The sequence below is a fragment of the Bison bison genome, unplaced genomic scaffold, assembly GCF_000754665.1.
Source record: "Bison bison bison isolate TAMUID 2011002044 unplaced genomic scaffold, Bison_UMD1.0 scf7180017864464, whole genome shotgun sequence".
In the NCBI taxonomy this organism is placed as follows: Eukaryota; Metazoa; Chordata; class Mammalia; order Artiodactyla; family Bovidae; genus Bison; species Bison bison.
In genome coordinates, this window is record NW_011495025.1 from 7,161,144 (window position 1) to 7,185,957 (window position 24,814).

A 24,814-nucleotide genomic window follows, 5' to 3' on the forward strand; every position below is an offset into this window, starting at 1 on the left:
GGGGCTCCAAAATCACTGCAGATGGTGACTGCAGCCATGAAATTAAAAGACGCTTACTCCTTGGAAGAAAAGTTATGACCAACCTAGATAGCATATTCAAAAGCAGAGACATTACTTTGCCAAGAAAGGTCCGCCTAGTTAAGGCTATGGTTTTTCCAGTGGTCATGTATGGATGTGAGAGTTGGACTGTGAAGAAAGCTGAGCGCCAAAGAATTGATGCTTTTGAACTGTGGTGTTGGAGAAGACTCTTGAGAGTCCCTTGGACTGCAAGGAGATCCAACCAGTCCATCCTGAAGGAGATCAGCCCTGGGATTTCTTTGGAAGGAATGATGCTAAAGCTGAAACTCCAGTACTTTGGCTACCTCATGCGAAGAGTTGACTCACTGGAAAAGACTCTGATGCTGGGAGGGATTGGGGGCAGGAGGAGAAGGGGACGACAGAGGATGAGATGGCTGGATGGCATCACTGACTCAATGGATGTGAGTCTGGGTGAACTCTGGGAGTTGGTGATGGACAGGGAGGCCTGGCGTGCTGCGATTCATGGGGTCGCAAAGAGTCGGACACGACTGACTGACTGAACTGAAGTGAAAATGCAGCTGACAGAGAATCTGACTGAAGGGAGAGAAGGAAGGACCATCTACACTGTGTAACATGAAGGTTTTTCAAGAAGTAGAGAGTTTTTAAATAATAAGAAAGATTACAAATGTAAAAATGAGCATTTGTAGCAAATACACTGTTTTAGAGACGACCAAAACACATGACAGTCTTCATAGTCAGTATTTTTGTTACACTCCTAATAAAAACACCTGCCTTAAGTTCATAGTTTAACGGGGAAGAAAAACAAAAAGTAGACAAGCTCAATAAACATTATATAGAATCCCTGAGATGGGCAAGAAAAGAGTGCTAAAGCCAAAGAGAACTTGAGTGAAATAAGATGGTAGAAGGAGGCACTTTATCTTTAAACTTGGGAGGTTAGGTGTTAATGGCATGGTGGTTAAAGAAAAAGATAAAAATGTTAATTTCTGAAGCAACAAATTCAAGATGAAAAAGGCTAAGAATGAAAAAGAAAACACTCTTACAAATTAAGGAAATAACTTTCAAGTATAAATTAAGTACAAGATAAGTAACTTGCAAAAGTAACCAGCTTTTAAGGCACAAGAAACTCAAAAGCAAAATATACTATAAACTCTGGCTTATTTCAATGACTTAACTCTACCTGAATTCAGTGACTTAATTATGTAAAAAAAAAAAAAAAAAAGTTTTCAAAGCCACAAGAGGATAGGGGCAGTGGAGAGTCTATGTTCCTTGCAGTCTCAATTCACTTTTGATAGAACACATTATTTGTAAACACATTTGATAGAACACATTATTTGTCTTGGCTCCATTTGTCTTTGGCTATGTCCAAAACAACACCGCTTTCAAAGAGTATATAATTTCAGTAACCACAAATAAGATTATCAAATGTGCCACAAATTTTAAGAAAATTTCCAAAGGTATTTTGCATGATAGCTGTATGGTAGAAAAATTACAAAAGGGACAACATAGATGCCTGACAAATGAAAAAATTTCAACACAACTTGATAATAATCAGTTATAAGGTAAATCTATACATCAAACTGGGCTTCCCTGGTGGCTCATTAGTAACGAATCTGCTTGCAATGCAGGACATGCAGGAGACATGGGTTCAATCCCTGGGTCCAGAAGATCCCCTTGAGAAGGAAATGGCAAACCACTCTAGTACTGGAAATACCATGGACAGAAGAGCCTGGCAGATTACAGTCCATGGGGTCACAAAAGAGTCGATCATGACTTAGCAACTAAACCGCAAGTATGTTACTCAATTTCCATTATTTTTATGTTTATATTTTAGCAATGAAAGGGTGAATGTATTGGAAAAATTCACTCTCTACAATTATTTACGTACTTACTGGGTGCCAAGAAAGCAGGGAGAAAACTTGTTTTTTCCTTTACGCATAGACACACACACACAATCACTTTTTACTTGTTGGAAAAGACAGCATACATGTTTATAAGACAGACAGAGAGTGATTATCAATGCATACAAAACGGTTCCAAATACAAACTTGCAAAGAATAAGAAACGTTTCCTGGAAAAAATGAAATATAATTAGCTAAAATGTAACAAAAATAATCCAGGAGTAGAATCAAAGTTAAAAATGCAGAATGTTTAAGAATGTCAACCATATGGTTTATAATAATGTAAACTGGAAACAGTCCAAAATTCTTCAATGATATTCATGATAGATGAATGTTATCACAGATTTATACATTAGAATATTATAGAGCAAAGAAAATGAATATATCTATAGGAGGCCATAAGAATGAATCTGACAACCATAGTAAGTTAAAGAAGCTATACACAAAGAATAAATGCTATATAATTCCATTTAAGCAAGTGAAAGTGAAAGTCACTGAGTAGTGTCCAACTCTTTGTGATCCACATGGACTATACAGTCAATGGAATTCTCCAGGCCAGAATACTGGAATAGGTAGCCTTTCCCTTCTCCAGGGGATCTTCCCAACCCAGAGATTGAACCCAGGTCTCCGGCATTGCAGGCAGAGTTTCCCAAAATAGGCAAATACAATTTATGGCGTTAAGAAGTCAGAATACTATTCATGTTTGGGGGTGGAGAGATTAATGATTGGGAGGGATTATCAGGCGACTTCCGGGGTGTTTATTTCTTAATCTGGTGGTGGTTACAAGAGTACATTCACTTTGTTCATTGAAGTGTAAATTTATAATCCATATACTTTTCTCTATATGGTTATACTTTCAAAAGTTTACAAAAAGAAAAAACAGCAGTTATTGGTAATCCAGGAGGAAAAATGCTAAAGCCTGAAGGCACAGTGCTTGATCCAAAGAGAGTTCAGCATTGCCCTTCTGGAAAGTTCCAAGTATGAAACTTATATTCAGGATTACTGTAGGATTAAAGGACAGAATATGTGTAAAGCATGTATCTGGCACAACTATTTATAGATGTTTAATAAATGTTAACTATTACTATACTATTGTAACTGTGCTACTGATGCAGTTCCTTGACTGTAATAATAAAAGTGTAATGACAAAAAGGCTAAAGAAAAGAGATAGCAGGTTATGATAGAGTTTTCTAAAATATTTTACTTTATCCTAAGGTGGTGGGGAACCAATGAGGAATTTTACACAGAGGGTAAAATGATCACATTTGAGTTTAGGAAAACTGTCTAAGGAAAGATGTGAAGCTTAAAATGGGATGTTAAGAAAAGGCTATCAACAAATCATACAGAGAGGTCCAGTAAACAGAAAGGAAGAGAAAAACACTGACTTGACCAACCTAGATGGCATATTCAAAAGCAGAGACATTACTTTGCCAACAAAGGTCTGTCTAGTCAAGGCTATGGTTTTTCCAGTGGTCATGTATGTGAAGAAAGCTGAGTGCCAAAGAATTGATGCTTTTGAACTGCAGTGTTGGAGAAGACTCTTGAGAGTCCCTTGGACTGCAAGGAGATCCAACCAATCCATTCTAAAGGAGATCAGTCCTGGGATTTCTTTGGAAGGAATGATGCTGAAGCTGAAACTCCTGTACTTTGGCCACCTCATGTGAAGAGCTGACTCGTTGGAAAAGACTCTGATGCTGGGAGGGATTGGGGGCAGGAGGAAAAGGGGATGACAGAGGATGAGATGGCTGGATGGCAACCGACTCAATGGACGTGAGTTTGAGTGAACTCCGGGAGTTGGTGATGGACAGGGAGGCCTGGCAAGTTGCAATTCATGGGGTCGCAAAGAGTCGGACACGACTGAGTGACTGAACTGACTAAAAATCGATACACACAAGCTATTTTGAAAAGAATAGCTTATAACTTTATAAGGGTTACAAAATTAGTAAGTGACACCTAGAATAAAAGACACCCTAAATTCATAATTTACTACAAAAATCTCAATTTAATGTTTTTCATATAACTCTAACTTTAAGCACGGGGCTTCCCTGGTGACTCAGTGATAAAGAATCTGTCTGACAGTGCAGGAGAGGAGGAGACCCCTTCGGATTCCATCCCTGGGTCAGGAAGATCCCCTGGAGTAGGAAATGGCAACCTGCTCCAGTATTCTTGCCTGGAAGATTCCATGCACAGAGAATCCTGGAGGGCTACCGTCTACAGGGTCACAAAAAGTCAGACACAACTGAGCAACTGTGCACACACAGCGCAACTTCAAGCAGACAAATGTCAACAGGACATTCTCTTCAACTATTCATTAAAATTAAACTAAAAATAATTTTTTAAAAGTCTCTTGGAATCATCACAATTGTTATTACTAATGACAAATCATTAATATATGTGGATAGATACTTATACATCTATGCCTCTGTAGCTCCCTGGTAGTTCAGACGGTAAAGAATCTGCCTGCAATGCAGGGGACCTGGGTTTGATCCCTGGGTAGGGAAAATTCCCTGGAGAAAGAAATGGCAACCCAGTCCAGTATTCTTGCCTGGAGGATTTCATGGACAGAGGAGCCTGGCAGGCTACAGTCAATGGGGTAGCAAAGAACAGGACACAACTGAGCGACTAACACTTCATGCCTCTATATATCCCTACTTGTACATATCTACTAAAATTCAGATTTTCCAAGTCATAAAATTAATTTGATATGGATCTGAATAAACACTTGAGACCAAATTTTAAGTATCAAATTATCATGAGTGTTAACAAATTTGCAACACTAATGTAAAAACACTTTTAGTAAGTTACTGTTATTTCAGCAAAAACCAAATAAGATGAATGCTTTGATATTCTTTGACACATTAGCTATATCTCTGTTAATTCAGTGGTTCTACAAGATGAAAAACAATGAACTTGCTCATCAACATATGCAATATATCTGTTAATAAGCAGAACCTTCTTTGATTTGCTTGATGAATATAAAATGTCAGACAGGTCCAAGACATAAGCACCAATGCTTTATGGTTTTACAGTCATTTAAAAGTAAACAAAAAGATAGGAGGGGATGGAAGAGGAAGAGGAGAGGAGACGAGAGGGAAGAGAAGAAATGAGTAAATTTCCGGGATCTAGAACTCACCTTTTCTGGCTCATAACAAAATCAAAAGGAATCAAATATAGTTTATATTAATCCTAAAAGCAAGCAGTAAGATATCATAAATGTCATGACATTTTTCACAACTCTGGCATTTAAATCCACTTTGTTCACATTAGAACATGGAATGGACTGATTGCTGCATTCACATAACCAACATACAAAATGTTTTGTCCTAATGAAAATTTTAACAATACTATTGTTAAAGCTGGGTCACAGAAATATGGGGATTCATTATGCTTTCTTTTCTATATATTTAAAATTTCCCATAATGATTCTTATAAATTATACTGAAGATTTCAAATATTCTCCTGGGAAAGCTACTTTTATTTCCCCAAGGAGTAATCAGTGTTTGCAGAGGTTTGGTATAAAACAGAGATCTGCAACAGTGCTGCTGTGCTGTGCTTAGTCGCTCAGTCATGTTCAATTCTTTTCGACCCCATGGACTGTAGCCCACAAGGCACCTCTGTCCATGGGGATTCTCCAGGCAAGAATACTAGAGTGGGTTGCCATGCCCTCCTCCAGGGGATCTTCCCAACCCAGGGATCGAACCCAGGTCTCCCACACTGCAGAAGGATTCTTCACCATCTGAGCCACCAGGGAAGCTCAAGAATACTGGAGTGCGTAGCCCATCCCTTCTCCAGGGGATCTTTCCAATCCAGGAATTGAACTGTGGTCTCCTGCATTGCTGGTGGATTCTTTACCAGGGGAGCTACCAGGGAAGCCCGGATGGAAGGTGGAAAAGTGGCATTCCTGTGAACTTCACCACTTAAAAGCTAACTAACAAAAATGTCAACTAACACCCAATTAAACATCAGAATAAGGACTAAATCCTTGGGGAGAAAAACATTCACAATCCAGCTTCAAGTCAATTTTTAAACTCTTATGGTTTCTGCCAAACTGGAACTTTGGGGCATGCTATAATTTTCAAAAAAACACAATATAGGACTTCCCTGGTGGTCCAGTGGCCAAGACTCTGTGGTCCCAATGTAGGGGGACCAGGTTCGATCCCTGGTCAGGGAGCTGGATCCCACATGCTGCAACTAAGAGTTTCCATGCTGCAACTAAAGATCCCACATACTGTAACTAAGAGCTGGCACAACCAAATAAGTAAATATTTTAAAAACAAAACAAAATATATCAAAATTCTACAGAAGCAAACCTTTTGCTTTTGTCTCTGGACCAAAAGGAAGGCATCATTGGGTTGAAAATAGAGCAAATATTTCATCAGATTGTTGTTTGTAGGGTAGAAGGTTAAACTAAAAAGAATCAGAACAGAAGAGGGGAAACTAAGGCTTTGTGCAGTAGTCCAGGCAAACAAAAGCAAGGATGACTTAGACTGGAATGGAAAAAGAAGGAAAAGAATGGACTTAAGATATATTTGGAAGCATAATAAATAATAACTGGGTACAGGAGTGGAGATGCAGAGTAAGTGAAAGACGACTTTCTGACTTGTGAAACTAGGTACAATCAGAAAAAAACCCAAAGGAACAGCTTTGGTATTTGGTAGAGGGAGAAGGCAATGGTGACCCATTCCAGTACTCTTGCCTGGAAAATCCCATGGACGGAGGAGCCTGGTGGGCTGCAGTCCATGGGGTCGCTAAGAGTCAGACATGACTGAGCGACTTCACTTTCATGCATTGGAGAAGGAAACGGCAACCCACTTCAGTGTTCTTGCCTGGAGAATCCCAGGGACGGGGGAGCCTGGTGGGCTGCCATCTAAATGGACACGACTGATGAGACTTAGCAGCAGCAGCAGAGGGAGATCAAAAGTTCAGTTTTAGACTAGTCTTATTTATGATACCTGAAAGACATACAAGTGGAGAAAGAAATCAAATATTGAAACAGGCGAGTAACTGGGAAGAGAGAAAGTGAGGGTCACAAGAAAATGTTTAGGATTTTGTTTAAAGAAGTAATCATTATATATTTCAGCTATGGAAGTCTAAAACCTACAGTGAACCATGTTACATTTACTCTACTATATTTGACACAATTGGTGAAAACTGACTTGAGGTAGTCTTTCCAAATTACTTGTATTTATTATAAAGATACGTGCCTAACAAAAAATAAAATAAAACATAAAATTAGTAAGTCTATCTAGGTTAAGTCTATTCCTTATTTTTCTGACACATAATAAGGGATAAAGTTGCAGGGTGGGGGGTTGGGGAACGACAAAACACCACACCCAATAATAATCAAGGTCCAAAGCCACCCCTGGATCTACAAATGTTAAGAACACAAGAATGCAGAGGTGCCACATCATTCCTGCAGCAAAAGTTCTGAGCTAAGAAAGATCAGAATTTATACTCTACTATATTCCGTTGTATGACTGGTTTCTTTAGAGTTCTTGTTGTACATACTTTTGCAACAACTGGCTTAAGGCAAACTAGCACATCCTAATGGTTGATCCTAGAAACTGATACACCTATATACTGACTCTACTATCACAAATATGAAAACTGCTCTATGTTCCATCTGGATAACGTTCTCACGATCCAATTAAACCTCTTAAATACAAGCCTGGAAATGATTCCTTAATCTTCCTCCTTTTTCTATATGCCCACAGCTCATCTATGACGAAAATCTACTGATTTTAATGCTTCATATCTTTTGAATTCTTCTTCCTCCTCTGTTTCTACCACTACTCTTATTTCAGACCCTCATAATTTCTTGGTTGGGCTATCCTGACATTTCCCTGATTGATCTGCCTGTCCTATTCTTCTACTGGCAGCTGTGCTGTGCTGAATCGCTCAGTTGTGTCCAACTCTTTGCGACCCCATGGACTGTAGCCCATCAAGCTCCTCTGTCCATGGGATTCTCCAGGCAAGAATACTAGAGTGGGTTGCCATGCCCTCCTCCAGGGGATCTTCCCAACCCAGGGATCGAACCCAGGTGTCCCTCATGGCAGGCAGATTCGTTATCATCTGAGCCATCAAAACCACAAATTAAACTACATCACTCCCATGCTTTAAAATCTTGCAATGGTTTTCTACTACCTATGAGTTACTGAACTTCTTTATCTGTAAGGTGTGGATGATAAAAATAGTTCCTACTTATGTTGTGAAAATCAAATGAATTGTAGTATAATTAAGCATTTAATGCCTAATGAACAGTAAAATAATATAATTTAAAATAACAATAATTACTGTCATATACTGCTTTGGTTTTTCTCCATGATTTAGCTTCTAGTTCCCTTCTCAAGTCCCACAATCATTCCTGGACACATACAAAGAAATTTAATCACTCTTCTCTATACCACAAAGGGACAAGAATGTCTAAACCCAGAGTATTTCTCCCTACTTCTGAATTCAAAGTTTTGAAATAAAGAACACAGTTCTAGTATTAATGTTTTAAATGCATCAGGAAGCAGGAAGGATTAGATTTGCTAATTTTAAAACCAGATTTTACCAGAAGAGTAATATAGACTTAAAAGTAAATTCTACCTTCATTATTTTCTAGATGAAAAGTCTTAGACAAGTTTCAAACACTAAAAGTGATTTATTCAAGAGAATGTAGTATTTAGATGAATAGCATTGTTTTTAAGTATTTATTTTTATTTGTAACAATTAAATGTTTGACTTATGGTAAAAACTGTTACTTTTCCAACTATTTGAGAGTAAATGTCCCACATGATAACCCATCACTCTTGAATTCTTTAATAACTATTTCCTAGGAAGGCATTCTCTTACAAATATAGCCATTTGTTATAAAATCAGGAAATTAACAATGAAGCATCATGCTCATTGCTACTGAGGTGTCACTGCTCCTAGGCCCCTTCTTAGAGAACAATTTAGGGCATAAGTACATACTTCTATATTCTATATTTATATAGAATAAAAACCATGAATTCACACCAACATCTCTTTTCCAATTCAATAATATGGAAAGCATTCTAGTATTTTCCAACTTCCGTAACAGTAACTCTGTTCTCAGACACTGATATGCCTGGCTCTCATTATCCTTAATGTTACTTACTGGACCAGTCTCCCATTGTGGCTGCTTCTCCATCCCCACATGGATGCTCTCTTCACCCCTTTTTGCCACAACACCCGCACGCCTTCTCCATGAGTAAAACCTCTCCACCTTGCTCAGGCTGCTATTCCTCATGCCTGGCACTCCTAAAAGAATATCCTCATCTTGCTTAGCTACTAACATCCCTTACACAACTGACCCTCCACTAGGATGTCTTCCTCTCCCCACCCTCAGGCTCTGATCTTGCACTGGGATGCCTGCAAACATGGACTCCCATCTCACCCAACTTGAGGCATGATACACCCATACTAGGCTACCCTCCTACACAGATGCTTGTCTGCTGCCCCCACTGGCCCCCATCACCTCCAAGTAGATGCCCTCCTCATCCTCTTACCCTGTACCAGGCTACTCTCCTTTACAAATACCAATTTGACCCTGCTTAGCTCCAAAACCTTACACTGGTGTGCCCTCCTAAGCAGATTGCTCCTCATGCCTCCAGTTCCATTATCGCACATGGGGACCCTTCTTATCCCTGCCAGGCTCTGACATCCCACCTTTCAAGAGGACATGCCGCTGCCCCTGCCCCAGACATACCTTTGTTTGGTTCCACCTGATGATTTCAGTACTAAAATGTTCAGAAAAGGAAGAAGAAAGGAACAAGGAAGAATAACTGATGACATTTTAAAAACAAAAAGTGATACCAGTAAATAAACTGCATACTACTAAGTCGATTCAGTTGTGTCCGATTCTGTGCGACCCCATGGACTGCAGCCTACCAGGCTTCTCTGTCCATGGGATTCTCCAGGCAAGAACACTGGAGTGGGTTGCCATTTCCTTCTCCAATGCATGAAAGTGGAAAGTGAAAGTGAAGTCGCTCAGTCGTGTCCGACTCTTATCGACCCCATGGACTGCAGCCTACCAGGCTCCTTGGTCTATGGGATTTTTCGGGCAACAGTACTGGAGTGGGGTGCCATTGCTTTCTCCCAAATAAACTGCATAAGCACCCATAATTCAAGCTAAATAAAAGGATAATCTATTTGTCAAAGTATCCACATTTTCTTAAAGAAACAATGGTCTATTCCTTTACATTAATTCTTTCTAAATTTGAAAAGTCAATGGAAAATTGATAAATAAGACAGTATCATCTTTTTCTAGCCAAACATGCATTCTATTTAAATATCTTACATAGAAGCTTGTAGCAAAAGCTAGTTCATTAAAAAAAAATAAAACTCTACCAACTTTATTTTGAGAGTTTTAAAAAATTGAGAATTTCAAACACTAGAATTAAGTATTTTAAAAAAATACTTTGAATATATAAGTTTCATGTATTTTCAGTATAATGACAATTGTACTGTTTTCAGTACACTTATGCCCAGATATAACTCTGCAAAACCAGCCTCAATAGTTACTGGAGTAATACCCTTTCCTTGCTCCCTGCTTCTATGAGGAAGGATGCGTCATCTGCACAATCTCAGACTCTCTTTACTCCTAGGGAAATATAGTGACTATTCTTATTCTCATTGGTGATTTTGTAAAGAATAACTGAGTAGACCCTTGGATGTAGCTATTGAGAGAACATACATGCAAAGAGCTCATATTCTATCTGCATCCCTGGTATGCCTAGGACTCAGTAGATAAATAGGCATATTTATGTGTTTGCTGCTCAGTTGTGTCTGACTCTGCAAATCTGTGGGCTGTCCATGGAATTCTCCAGGCAAGAATACTGCAGTGGGTTGCCACTCCCTTCTCCAGGGGATCTTCCTGACCCAGGAATCAAACCAGGGTTGCCTGCACTGCAGGCAGATTCTTAGCCGTCTGAGTTACAAGGAAAGCCCTATGCCAGAACCCAAATTTTCCTACTAAGTTATCTCTCTTATCTGCCTTCTATCATTAATAAAAGTGATATTCTGCTTCCATCTTTCTCCTTGTTTTAATTTTCAAGTTGTTAAGAACCCAGGCAAAAAAAGGGTGCTATTTGAGAGTATTTCAGCAATCCAGTATCTTCATTAATTTATTGAAATGGAAATTGCTCATTTTCCCAGCTTTGACTCAAATGGGCTGCTTCAATTTGAGCTTCTTAAAACTATTACAAACAAAAAACCCTCAAACCTGAACCAACAGATGTCCAAAGTGAAAATAAGTTGATTTATATGATCATGCTTATTACCCATTCAAAAAAAAAAAACCTCAAACGCTCATAATTTCCTTATAGACACCATAAATTATACTTTCAATCCTATTTCCTACTTCTATCCTGTATTCCAATGACACTAGAATGCTGAATATTTTCAGAATATATACTATTTAGATTTCTATATCTTTGCTTATACTATCCCTCAACCTGTTCCTTCCACCCGACTTTCCAGCTGGATCATTTAACTTAAGGATCAGTAAACTATAGCCAGTATGTAAAATCTGCCTACTTTTCTAGATAATTTTGTTTTTGGACCACACTATGCTCATTTATTTACACACTGCTTTTGCACTAGAATAGATATCCATGTCTAAGGTAAGAGAAACCCCAGTAAGACAGTAGGTGCTGAGAGAGCATCAGAGGGCAGAGAGACTGAAACCACAATCACAGAAAACTAACCGATCTAATCACATGGACCACAGCCTTGTCTAACTCAATGAAACTAAGCCATGCCGTGTAGGGCCACCCAAGACGGATGGGTCATGGTGGAGAGTTCTGACAAAATGTGGTCCACTGAAAAAGGGAATGGCAAACCACTTCAGTATTCTTGCCTTGAGAACCCCATGAACAGTATGAAAAGGCAAAAATATAGGACACTGAAAGACGAATTCCCCAAGTCGGTAGGTGCCCAATATGCTACTGGAGATCAGTAGAGAAATAAGAATGAAAAGACGGAGCTAAAGCAAAAACAACACCCAGTCGTGGATGTGCCTGGTGATAAAAAAAGGTCCAATGCTGTAAAGCACAATACTGCATAAGAACCTGGAATGTTAGTCCATGAATCAAGGCAAATTGGAAGTGGTCAACCAGGAGATGGCAGGAGTGAACATCAACATTTCAGAAATCAGCAAAGTAAAATGGACTGGAATGGGTGAATTTAACTCAGATGACCACTATATCTACTACTGTGGGCAAGAATCCCTTAGAAGAAAAGGAGTAGCCATCGTAATCAACGAAAGAGTCTGAAATGCAGTACTTGCATGCAATCTCAAAAACGAAAAGAATGATCTCTGTCCGTTTACAAAGCAAACCATTCAATATCACTGTAATCCAAGTCTATGCCCCAACCAGTAACGCTGAAGAAGCTGAAGTTGAACAGTTCTATAAAGACTTACAAGACGTTTTAGAACTAACATCCAAAACAGATGTCCTTTTCATTATAGCGGACTGGAATGCAAAGTAGGAAGTCAAGAAACACATGGAGTAACAGGCAAATTTGACCTTTGGAGTACAGAATGAAGCCAGGCAAAGGCTAATACAGTTTTGCCAAGAGATCGCGCTGGTCATAGCAAACACCCGCTTCCAACAACACAAGAGAAGATTCTACACATGGACATCACCAGACGGCCAACTCCGAAATTAGATTGACTATATTCTTTGCAGCCAAAGATGGAGAAGCTCTATACAGTCAGCAAAAACAAGACCAGGAGCTGACTGTGGCTCAGATCATGAACTCCTTATTGCCAAATTCAGACTTAAATTGAAGAAAGCAGGGAAAATCACTAGACCATTCAGGTATGACCTAAATCAAATACCTTAGGATTATACAGTGGAAGTGAGCAATAGATTTAAGGGACTAGATCTGATAGAGTGCTTGATGAAACATGGACGGCGGTTCGTGACATTGTACAGAAGATAGGGATCAAGACCATCCCCAAGAAAAAGATATGCAAAAATGCAAAATGTTTGCCTGAGGAGGCCTTACAAATAGCTGTGAAAAGAAGAGAAACAAAAAGCAAAGGAGAAAAGGAAAGCTATACCCATTTGAATGTAGAGTTCCAAAGAATAGCAAGGAGAGATAAGAAAGCCTTCCTCAGTGATCAGTGCGAAGAAATAGAGGAAAACAACAGAATGGGAAGACTAGAGATCTCTTCAAGAAAATTAGAGATAACAAGGGAACATTTCATGCAAAGATGGGCTCAATAAAGGACAGAAATGGTAAGGACCTAACAGAAGCAGAAGATATTAAGAAGGAGTGGCAAGAATACACAGAAGAACTGTACAAAAAGGATCTTCACAACCCAGATAATCATGATGGTGTGATCACTCACCTACAGCCAGACATCCTGGAGTCCAAAGTCAAGTGGGCCTCAGGAAGCTTCACCACGAACAAAGCTAGTGGAGGTGATGGAATTCCAGCTGAGCTATTTCAAATCCTGAACGATGATGCTGTGAAAGTGCTGCACTCAATATGCCAGCAAATTTGGAAAACTCAGCAGTGGCCACAGGACTGGAAAAGGTCAGTTTTCATTCCAATCCCAAAGAAAGACAATGCCAAACAGTGCTCAAACTACTGCACAATAGCACTGATCTCACACGCTAGTAAAGTAATGCTCAAAATTCTTCAAGCCAGGCTTCAGCAATACATCAACCATGAATTTCCAGATGTTCAAGCTGGTTTTAGAAAAGGCAGAGGAACCAGAGATCAAATTGCCAACATATGCTGGATCATCGAAAAAGCCAGAGAGTTCCAGAAAAACATCTATTTCTGCTTTCTTGACTATGACAAAGCCTTTGACTGTGTGGATCACAATAAACTGTGGAAAATCCTTAAACAGATGGGAATACCAGACCACCTGACCTGCCTCTTGAGAAATCTCTATGCAGGTCAGGAAGCAACAGTTAGAACTGGACATGGAACAACAGACTGGTTCCAAATAGGAAAAGGAGTACGTCAAGGCTGTATACTGTCACCCTGCTTATTTAACTTAGATGCAGAGTACATTATGAGAAATGCTGGGCTGGAAGAAGCACAAGCTGGAATCAAGATTGGTGGGAGAAATATCGATAACCTCAGATATGCAAATGACATCACCCTTATGGCAGAAAGTGAAGAACTAAAGAGCCTCTTGATGAAAGTGAAAGCGGAGAGTGAAAAAGTTGGCTTAAAGCTCAGCATTGAGAAAACTAAGATCATGGCATACAGTCCCATCACTTCATGGCAAATAGATAGGGAAACAGTGTCAGACTTTTTATTTTTTTGGGCTCCAAAATCACTGCAGATGGTGACTGCAGCCATGAAATTAAAAGACTCTTGCTCCTTGGAAGGAAAGTTATGACCAACCTGGACAGCATATTAAAAAGCAGAGACATTACTCTGTCAACAAAGGTCTGTCTAGTCAAGGTTATGGTTTTTCCAGTAGTCATGTACGGATGTGAGAGTTGGACTATAAGCTTTTGAACTGTGGTGTTGGAGAAGACTCTTGAGAGTCCCTTGGACTGCAAGGAGATCCAACCAGTTTATCATAAAGATCAGTCCTGAGTGTTCATTTGAAGGACTGATGTTGAAGCTGAAACTCCAATACTTTGGACACCTTATATGAACAGCTGACTCATTTGAAATGACCCTGATGCTGGGAAAGATTGAAAGCAGGAGGAGAAGGGGACACAGAGGAAGAGATGTTTGGATGTCATCACCGACTCAATGGACATGAGTATGAGTAAACTCCAGGAGTTGGTGGACAGGGAGGCCTGGTGTGCTGCAGTCCATGGGGTTGCAAAGAGTCAGACTGTACTGAGCGACTGAACTGAACTGAACTTTGCACTAGAACAGAAGAGTTGAGTAGTTGCAATAAAGACCATATGGCTCACCAGGACTAAATGTTTACATCTAGCCCTTTACAAAAAAAGTCTGTAACCCTTACTTTCAGTCAATCCTTTTAAGTATAGTCATTTCAGATTCTTCAAATCAAATTAATTGCTCTGTCTTTCCATTATATTATGCCAACTCTAATACTTTACATCCCTCATAACTGTGAATCTTTAAAAGCAAATGTAGTAATTAGTCTTTTTACCCAACTCACAATTCCCACCTCTCCCAATACTTTAGGGGGAAGTATTCTTGAAGGAGCTTTTGCCCTTTTTTCTACACCTTATTCATCCTACCAAAGCAAAGAAAAATGACTAGTATTGGCAGCATCCTGATAGTTGTTCCTAGCAGAATGGATTAATGTTTTAAAGGTCATTTTTCATGCATGTCCAAGCCTACTACTCATCCTGCCTAGATGGTCCAATGTATCAATAACAAACCATAGGTAACAGGTAGTAAAGCTTCCTTGTTTATTAGAAGAGGCCTGCAGCTCCAGCTGCTTTGTCTTTGATAGGTTGGCAAGTTCAATTCAGAGTGATACTGTCTTTATTTTGGCCTCAGTTACAAGCCAGGTTCTTTAATACAACCTTACTGTCTAAAAAGCTAACATTTTGATTCTTTATTTTTCAGTCTATTTCCAATTCAGAACCTAGTTTAGAAAGAATCATAGAATTACACTCCAATTAACTGACACACAGTAGGACTCAAGATATTCGATGACTGACAACAGTAAACTAACTGGGAAAAAAATCTTTCTTTTAAAATGCGTAACACACTAATACTACATATATTAAGTTGATGAACTTACTTAGGAAAATATATTTCGAAGGAAAAACAAGAGTTCACATTCAATGATTCAAACCAAGTCTATTTATTTAATTATTTCTCAATATTTTGTAGCTATCAAGTCTGAGCTTAAATTAACATATAAAGCAATCATGGATATTATCAATTCCGAAAAGTATTCTCCAACTTATTTTCTATCTATGAAACAAACATCCCTTAAGCCCAGTTCAGATCAGTAGCTCAGTCGTGTCTGACTTTTTGCAACCCCATGGAATGCAACACGCCATGTTTCCCTGTCCATCAGCAACTCCCTTCCAATTATTGCTCCATTCATTATGTTCTCCCTCAAAATGTACCTTCTCAAATGTTTTCTCCTCTTACATTAATCTTAAATACATTCTAACCTATTACAATACAGCTTCCATTCCCACCATTCTGCTTAAATTTATCCAGTCAAGGTCACCAAGTACTTCCATGCTGCCAAAAACAATGTACACTTCCCTGTTTAATGGTATTTGACATCTCATCAACATATAACAATCTCTCCTTATTGTAACACTCTTCTCTCCTCTTAGATTTGGTAATGCCATCTCTCCTGGTTTTTGTACTCAGCCAACAGTTTTACTTTACAGTGTAAAAGTCCAGTGGTCTTACTTTGAGACTCCTCTTTCACCATCCAAAGAGTGTTAAGATTCTTTAAGATGTGGTACCAAGTACTCTACTCCCCTCTAGTAATACTATCTCTTGCCCTTAGGTGGTCTCATTCATTTCCACAGATTTACATGTCATCTTTATGCTGATAATTCCTTAATTTATATGTTAGTCCAGAAACCACTACTACATAAGTAAATTACTTTTCATAAAAACCAAAAATAGAGAACCTTTAAGGACAGATACTATCCTAGTTTCACAGATTTCTATCTGTGAAAAGTAAAATGACTTGTGCCTAAGGTTATAACTTGTTCAGTCACTTAGTTGCATCCAACTCTTTGCGACGCCATGACTGCAGTACGCCAGGCTTCCCTGTCCTTCACTATCTCCCGGACTTTGCTCAAACTCATGTCCATTTAGCTGATGATGCAACAACCATCTCATCCTCTGTCACCCTCTTCTTCTCCTGCCCTCAATCGTCCCCAGTGAATTGGCTCTTCCCATCGGGTGGCCAAAATATTGGAGCTTTAGCTACAGTTCAGTTCAGTTCAGTTCAGTCGCTCAGTCATGGTCAACTCTTTGCAACCCCATGAACCGCAGCACACCAGACTTCCCTGTCCATCACCAACTCCCAGAGTTTACCCAAACATGTCCATTGAGTCAGTGATGCCATCCAATCATCTCATCCTCTATTGTCCTTTTCTCCTCCTGCCCTCATTCTTTCCCAGCATCAGGGTCTTTTCAAACGAGTCAGCTCTTCGCAACAGGTGGCCAAAGTATTGGAGTTTCAGCTTCAACATCAGTCCTTTGAATGAACACTCAGGACTGATCTCCTTTAGGATGGACTGGTTGGATCTCCTTGCAGTCCAAGGGACTCTCAAGAGTCTTCTCCAACACCACAGTTCAAAAGCATCAATTATTCAGTGCTCAGCTTTCTTTATAGTCCAACTCTCACATCTATTCATGACCACTGGAAAAACCATAGCCTTGACTGGACGGACCTTTGCTAACAAAGTAATGTCTCTGCTTTTTACAATGCTGTCCAGGTTGGTCACAACTTTCCTTCCAAGGAGCAAGTATCTTTTAATCTCATGGCTACAGTCACCATCTGCAGTGATTTTGGAGCCCCCAAAAATAAAGTCAGTCACTGTTTCCCCATTTATTTGCCAAGAAGTGATGGGACCAGATGCCATGATCTTAGTTTTCTGAATGTTGAGCTTTAAGCCAACTTTTTCACTCCCCTCTTTCACTTTCATCAAGAGGCTTTTTAGTTCCTCTTCACCTTCTGCCGTAAGGGTGGTGTCATCTGCATATCTGAGGTTATTGATATTTCTCCCGGCAATCTTGATTCCAGCTTCTGCTTCTTTCAGCCCCGCATTTCTCATGATGTACTCTGCATCTAAGTTAAATAAGCAGGGTGACAAAATACAGCCTTGACGTACTCCTTTTCCTATCTGGGACCAGTGGTAGAGGCTAATAAGGAACTGTGTTTTTTCAATTCTTAATCCTTTTTACCATTTGCAGACTTAGCTCTTTGTCCCTAAACTGTTTCCTAGTTTACTATTTAAATATGAAGACTACTGGACAAAGTTATTTTCCTACATACACACCTTACATACAGCCATCAGAAATGAACTGATCAGTTTGAAATTAACAGAGAAAGATCTCAAACTTGTTTTTCAATAAATGCTTTAGAAAAGACTCTAAGATACAACTGAATTTTAAAGGTGACTGAGGATGCAGGGTGGCTGTTATGATTAATAATATACTCAAGAATTTGGGGCAACGTGTACAAACCAGAAGTAAAAATCAATGTAAGTGGCTGGGCTGTCTAAAGAAGAAGTGAGCCAAACAGGAAAGAAGTCTGATGGACTATGATCAACTAACTTGTATTTGATGAAAAAAGACACATGGGAGATACCACTGCTTTTTAAACTACAAAAATCAAAGTAGTTACTCCAAATAATGATTTAATATAGGCTGTAAGCTACGGTGAAGGACAGTAAATCAGCTATACAGCTACTGGCATAAACTAGACTCTCATCTGAACCTGCCCAAGTGTTTGACTTCATCAGAAAAAACAAAATTCAAAAGGATATTGTAAAGAAAATAGCAATAACTTAGTAATAGATTAAGGTAAAGAACAAAGAAAAACAAAGAAGCAAATATAAGCAGAATAGGACTGTTGCCAACGAGTGGGAAAACTATTAAGAAGATATAGAAAAGTAAGTTGTAAGTTGTTTTCTAGAAAACATAAGAAGTCTCAAAACAAATTTTTATTTAGCTTTAAGAGCAAAGCAGCATTCTTCAAATACAAATATGGCATTATTTTGTTACCTTAATTAGTTTCCTAATGGCAGTAGTAGGTTGGTCTGGGCCTATTCACATTGTCTTTCCTATATTCTGTGGTGAATAAAACACACAAAAACACACACACAAAGAAGGAATATTAGCCAAAGGAAAAAGGAACTCTAAACCTTAATAACACATAATTGGAAAAACTGGAATAACCAAAAAGAAAGAAAAATTGTATATCCAAAAATGTACATGCCTTTGATGCTCCTGCCAAGACTGCATTGTGGTAGAAAAAATAAAGACCAGGATTGAAAGATAAGTCAGAGGAGCATGGAGAATACATAATAGCTACTTATGGTGACATAATAGGAACTTACCACAGTACCCACCCAAACAGGGAGAGGGGTACACACATGTAGCCAGCTAAGGGAAGTAGCATGGACAGGAAGAGACAGCAAGCCCACAGAGAAAGGAGGATATGTATGGTATGCTCACACTGACACACAGCCTGTTTCTAACATCTGCAAATACATAAAATTCATATATTGTTTGAACCCAAGGATGGCAGAACTTCCAGGTATACAATTGAAGAGTATACAGAATTTCAAATTTTACATGCAAAATTCACAGTAAGCCTATTTTACAGAGAAATTTGGATATGTGTCTTCACCACCCAACTACTCATGATCATCACAGATTCCACTTGCCTGATATATATTAGATAGTGGTATAATTCACATCTTTTTTAATGAATAAAATAAATGCTATTTGAAACAATAGTTTTAGGGTCTAAGTTTTTGGGTAGCTGACCCATTCATACCAGTTCTCATCAAATCCAGATTTCTACATAAATCTTCTCTTCTGGGATTTACACAGCAATAGTGACAAGATGAAGCAGACGTTAGTGGAAAAACAAAGGAGTAGGAGAAAAAGAAGCACCCAGAAAGAACTTTCAAGCTGATTATGTAGAACTCTATTTCCCTGGACTATCCCATCTTTGAGGCTTCCCTGACGGCTCAGACGGTAAAGCGTCTGCCCGCAACGTGGGAGACCCGGGTTCGATTCCTGGGTCAGGAAGATCCCCTGGAGAAGGAAATAGCAATCCACTCCAGCACTCTTGCCCGAAAATCCCATGGACGGAGGAGCCTGATAGGCTACTAGAGTCCTTGGGGGTCGCAAAGAGTCGGACACGTTAAGTGTTACAGCTCTATGAAGTGCTCTGTAATCTCTTCAGAGGTTAAAAGTAGAGGAAGATAATATCTTCTGACCCTGATTATGGTTGGGAGCAGGTAGTTTGGAAGAAAGTTTACTCTGCAAACACTTGCTGAGTGCAGAGCTCAAAGACAGTGACATGGTTAACAGGAAGAGTACAGAGAGTAGGTAACAACAAAGAGTTCAATATGATCTAGTACGGTAGTAGGCTTTTTTTAAATGAATTTTAACTAATTTCTTGTATTCAGTTACTACGAAGCCAAAATATCCCTTAGAATGTAGAATGGCATGAAACGTCTTTTGCTCTCCTTACATATAAAAAGCAAAGACAAAGCCAAGTGACTATACTGTGATTCTTAAACTCCATGACTATGGCTCAAGAATATCCTGGAATATAGATCTTTTAAGCCCTTACTATCTTCTTCTTTAACATGACTCAGGATCTTTTCATTGTTCATTGGCATTCCCGCCAGAAAGAATCCATTGGCAAAAACCTAAAGCTCAAAACTGCTAATAACCTGTATAATTCAATAACAATAATAGGCAGTTTAAGGCATGCTTTCTATGGCAGACATATTAACAGATATCAACACAATTAATTTTCAAACAACTTTTATTATCTTCAATTTATAGGTAAGGGACTGATGTACAGAGAGATTAAGTAACTTGTAGGTGGTAACTGGTAGGTGGTTAACAGTTAGAATTCAAACACAAGATAGTCTAGTTCCAAGATCTATATTCCCATTTGCTATATTACAGTATTCAAACAAAAGACATGGGGAATAAAAGATTTGGGGAAAGCTATCAGTTTGGTTAGTATCACTTATTCAACAGAAGTGAATAAGTGTGGTATTCAGGTAATCAAGACTTTGCTGGAGTCACTCATTATAAAACTGTGCTGTTCAATGTGGTAGCCATTTGCTGCAAGAGGCTACTAAGCATCTGAAATGTAGCCAGTCCAACTTGAGATATAATAACTGATTTCAAAGACTTAATATTTTAAAAAGAATGTAAACTAATTCAGTTTATATGGGTTAATTTTAAATATTTTTAATATACTGGGCTAAATCAAACATGCCTTTTATATGTGGCTGCTAGAAAACTATTTCTACTGGGACAATGATGCTATGTTGGAAAAATGCTGGAGTTTATAGACTAATTCTAATCAAATCTTCATTGTTTTACTGTTGTAACCTTAAGGAAATCAATTACACTGATGATTAACTTCTGTATCATGAAACAGGGCTTAACAACAGTCCTGACACCTCCTGTTCACATTTTCGTATCTAAATCCATTTTCCACTAAAAAGAATCTAAGACTCCTTGGAAAAACGGCTGATGTCAGGGCTGGGACAGGTAAAATCCAAGATAAACCTGGAATATTTTGCTTGGGAAGAAAGAAGTGCTCAAAAATAATCATTGGGTAGGGAGGGATTGGGGAAACACATGGTTTGTCAAAAAACACCGGAACCAGCTTGATGAGGCTCCCACTGGCCAAACCTAGGACAACCTGGAAATCAAAATAATGACAGCAATGGATTTAACCACTGAATAAAGTTAAGAATCAATGAGTTCATTCTAATAAAAATAACAAAATAAAGGAAGAGAGGAAAGACTGCTTTATGACAGAGTATCAACTACTAGCCACAGAACAAAAAGTCATGAATGGATGTTAAAACTTGTGGGTAAGTTTTATGAGACTATGTAAATATCCTATTCTTCAAAGTATTGTCCCATCAATTACATATTAATTACAAAAGGACAAACAGTAACTTTTAGGGAGAAATACAGAGAATACCACATAAACCAAACTTTCAAAGGTACCATCACCAACGTTGGGACAAACCAACATCATGAACCTTAATATACAAGGTATTAAGAAGGACAGAAGATATTCCTGCCAAAAATGCATAACCAATCTAATCATGAGGAAACAACAGACAAATTCAAATTGAGGGACATTCGACAAAATAACTGTCCTGTACTTTTCAAAAATGTCAAGGTCAAGAAATACAGGAAAGGCTGAGGAAATGTTCCAGATTTAAAGAGACTAAAGAAATATGACAACCAAATGCAATGTATGATCCTCGCTGGGGGGAAAAGCTATAAAATAAAATTGATAAAACGAACATGAATTATGAATTCAGTAATATTAAAGTATGTCAATGTTATATTACCTGGTTTTAATAACTATACTATGGTTAGGCAAGACAATGTCCTTGGTTTTAGGAAGTATAACTGAAGAATTTAGGGATAAAGAGGCATCATGTCTCCAAATCACCCTTTGAATGGTCCAGAAAAAAAAAGATATAGATAAATACAGGGCAAGAATGATAAAGCAAATACTTCAAAATGTAATACATTTGCTGAATGTGGGGAAGGATATAGAGGAGTCCCTTGTACTATTCTTCCAACTTTTCTTGTAAATTTGAGATTATATCAAAATTAAAAGTTAAAACAAAAAACTTGCATTTCCCAGATCAAATATCCTAATAGACTATACAAGTCCTGATAAAGTTTAAAAATATATTAATGCGTTTCTTTTATCCTAGACTTTGCTTTAAATTTTATGACTTATCAGATACTAATTATGTATTTCATACAATCCAGGTCTATATCTATTATCACTCAATATCATGCTGAGTGAAGTGAAGTGATGTCACTCAGTCGTGTCCAACTCTTTGGATCCCGCAGACTGTAACCTACCAGGCTCCACCGTCCATGGGATTCTCCAGGCAAGAATACTGGAGTGGGTTGCCATTTCCTTCTCCAGGGGATCTTCCCGACCCAGGGATCAAATACTACTAATTATATCCAACAAGCACTCAAATATTTGTTAGATGAACCTTCTCGAAAGTTAGCACAGTACAGGATTGCAGGAAAAAAAAAATCAAATTGTAAAAAGCACCACATTGTAAATAATGATATTGTGACACAGAGCTTACAGAACTCCTCAATTCTAAAAAAAGAAATACTAGGATTAAATCACAGAGTAGCCATAAATCTAACATAAAGAGATGAGCTCCACAAATAGAGAAAGGTAAATGATATTTTCCATATCAAGAATTAAACATCTTAGCTAACTACAAGCAGTTGTGACAAGTAAAATGGACTTTTTGCCCATAAAATTAAAACATTAATATGTTATTTAAAAAATGAAAAAAGATTAAAGATTTAGGCTAAGAACTGAGATTTTAAAATTTCACTATTAATTCAATACTAATTTGCTGTATAGCCTTGAAACACTGCTTACAATTTTCATACCTCATTTAAAAAAAAGACTTGTAGATCATTTTCTTCCCCAAAGGCAGACAAAATATTTTATAAAATGTCAATAAGAGCACTAAATATTCAATATGGAAGTACACATATTCACACACATACACACAGGCACAGTAAAAAGAATACAGTTTCTTTGCAAACATGTTTACAAATAGCAAAACGCAACTTAAAAGTTACACAAATACATTCAATCTCAATTCATACTATGAATAGGTGCTTCACACAGAGACTACTGAAAAAATCCAATCAACCAGTGTTTACCCTGCTTAAGAGTTTTATTGTTTATAAGTAGGAGGTGGATCTTCCTAGGTCTCCTGAGTAGGACTGGGATGTGGGAAGTAATAATCAAATATAGTTAGGGCTTGGGGGGGGGGAATTCCTTTCAAAGATCGTACAAGTGAATATAGTGACTACATATTAAACACACACCATTAACTCAATTTTCAACGTCTTCTAATGCTACTAGAGTATCCAAGTAGGTAAGACAGAAAGATATCCTGTTTCCCTTTTCCATCAAATCCAATTAATTTTGCGTTTAACAAAAATTCGACTATTTTTCAAAAACATATTTTTGTGAGACAAAGTGATTACTTAATGCAACTAAACAAGCAAGATGAGAAAAAACAAAAAGCCAAAGTATTCTAAAATATAAAAATTGTCCAAAGACTTCGTCAAATAACTGTGTGCCTCGGCAAAACTTAACACAGTATCTCGAGCCAGTATTACAATGCTATCATCCTGCCTGACTCTAACTGAACAACTCAATAGTTTTCAAACAGGTTGTCAGTGAAAGAGATCTTTACATAAGCAATTATAAAAACAGGGTCCATTTTGTATTCGGGAGGCATTAGCAACACTTGGCTTAAAATTTTACATAAAAATACGATGAGGTTCTTTTTCACATTTTTTAAAGCAAAATCACTTATGACTACTTGACTAAAGCTATTTCCCAGAACGTTTCCTTAGATAACAACAAAACATATAAAGGGTAAAACTGTGACTTGCTTAAACATAAACGTCCCTAATCAGAGCAACCTTCCTTCTCGTATGGTTTCCTATACCCACCGTACTCGGCAGTGCACATTTCTGAGTTAAGTTGTACTAGTTTCTTACCACGATCTCCTTTCCACTACAGAAAAAAAGAAAGATCTTCAAGCGCTAACTAAATAAATCTGAGGGGAGTGGGGGGAGGGAAAGGGGTGCGAGGTGGCGCAAGAACAGATGGAAACAAGGTAGTTGTTTTCTTAGGGCACTAAGGTTTCTTACCCAACTCCCAAAGCCAAGGTTTAATCGCCAGTTTATCAAGCTGCTTGCCACTATCCACTCCTTAGACAATGCAACCTTCCCTTCACCTCTTCTCATACTCTCCTACCCATCAACCCCCGCCAAAACAAACACAACACACCCCATCCCACAACCCGCGTTATCCCCTCGGTGCCCACTCAACCAACCTGCTGAATAACAGCTCCACGTACACGTCTCACTCAGACAAAAAAGCCACGGCGGCAAGGCGGCGAGATCCCACCACCTCACGCCACCCCCGAGGAACCCGCAGAATGACAGTCTGGAGCCCAGAAGTTTGAAGCAAAAAGATTCCCACCCAACCAAAAGGGAAGACGAAATTGCAGAAGGGGATGCGAGGTGGGGAGAGCGATGTGCATGTCTGTGCGAGGAAGGGTCCATCACATGACAGTAAAAGAGGACCCGAGTCATCGGGGCGTCCGTGAGGAGAAGGGGGCGGGGGGGGG

At 38.6% G+C, this 24,814-nt stretch overlaps 1 protein-coding gene across 7 annotated transcripts in view; it reads right to left on the minus strand.

The window, feature by feature from the left end:
- LCORL (ligand dependent nuclear receptor corepressor-like) overlaps positions 1-24,814 on the minus strand; it is a 178,623-nt gene that overhangs the window by 153,066 nt on the left and 743 nt on the right. For 2 of the 7 annotated variants that reach the window (XM_010860205.1, XM_010860204.1), the window contains exon 1: positions 24,518-24,788. The exons of 3 other annotated variants lie outside the window; for them this stretch is intronic. In XM_010860205.1, coding sequence (XP_010858507.1) covers positions 24,518-24,779 — 262 coding nt within the window. In that variant the 5' untranslated portion in view covers positions 24,780-24,788. Of the gene's footprint in view, positions 1-18,614; positions 19,628-24,517; positions 24,789-24,814 lie in introns of those variants that run through there. 2 more of the 7 variants (XM_010860208.1, XM_010860210.1) reach the window with 2 other exon arrangements.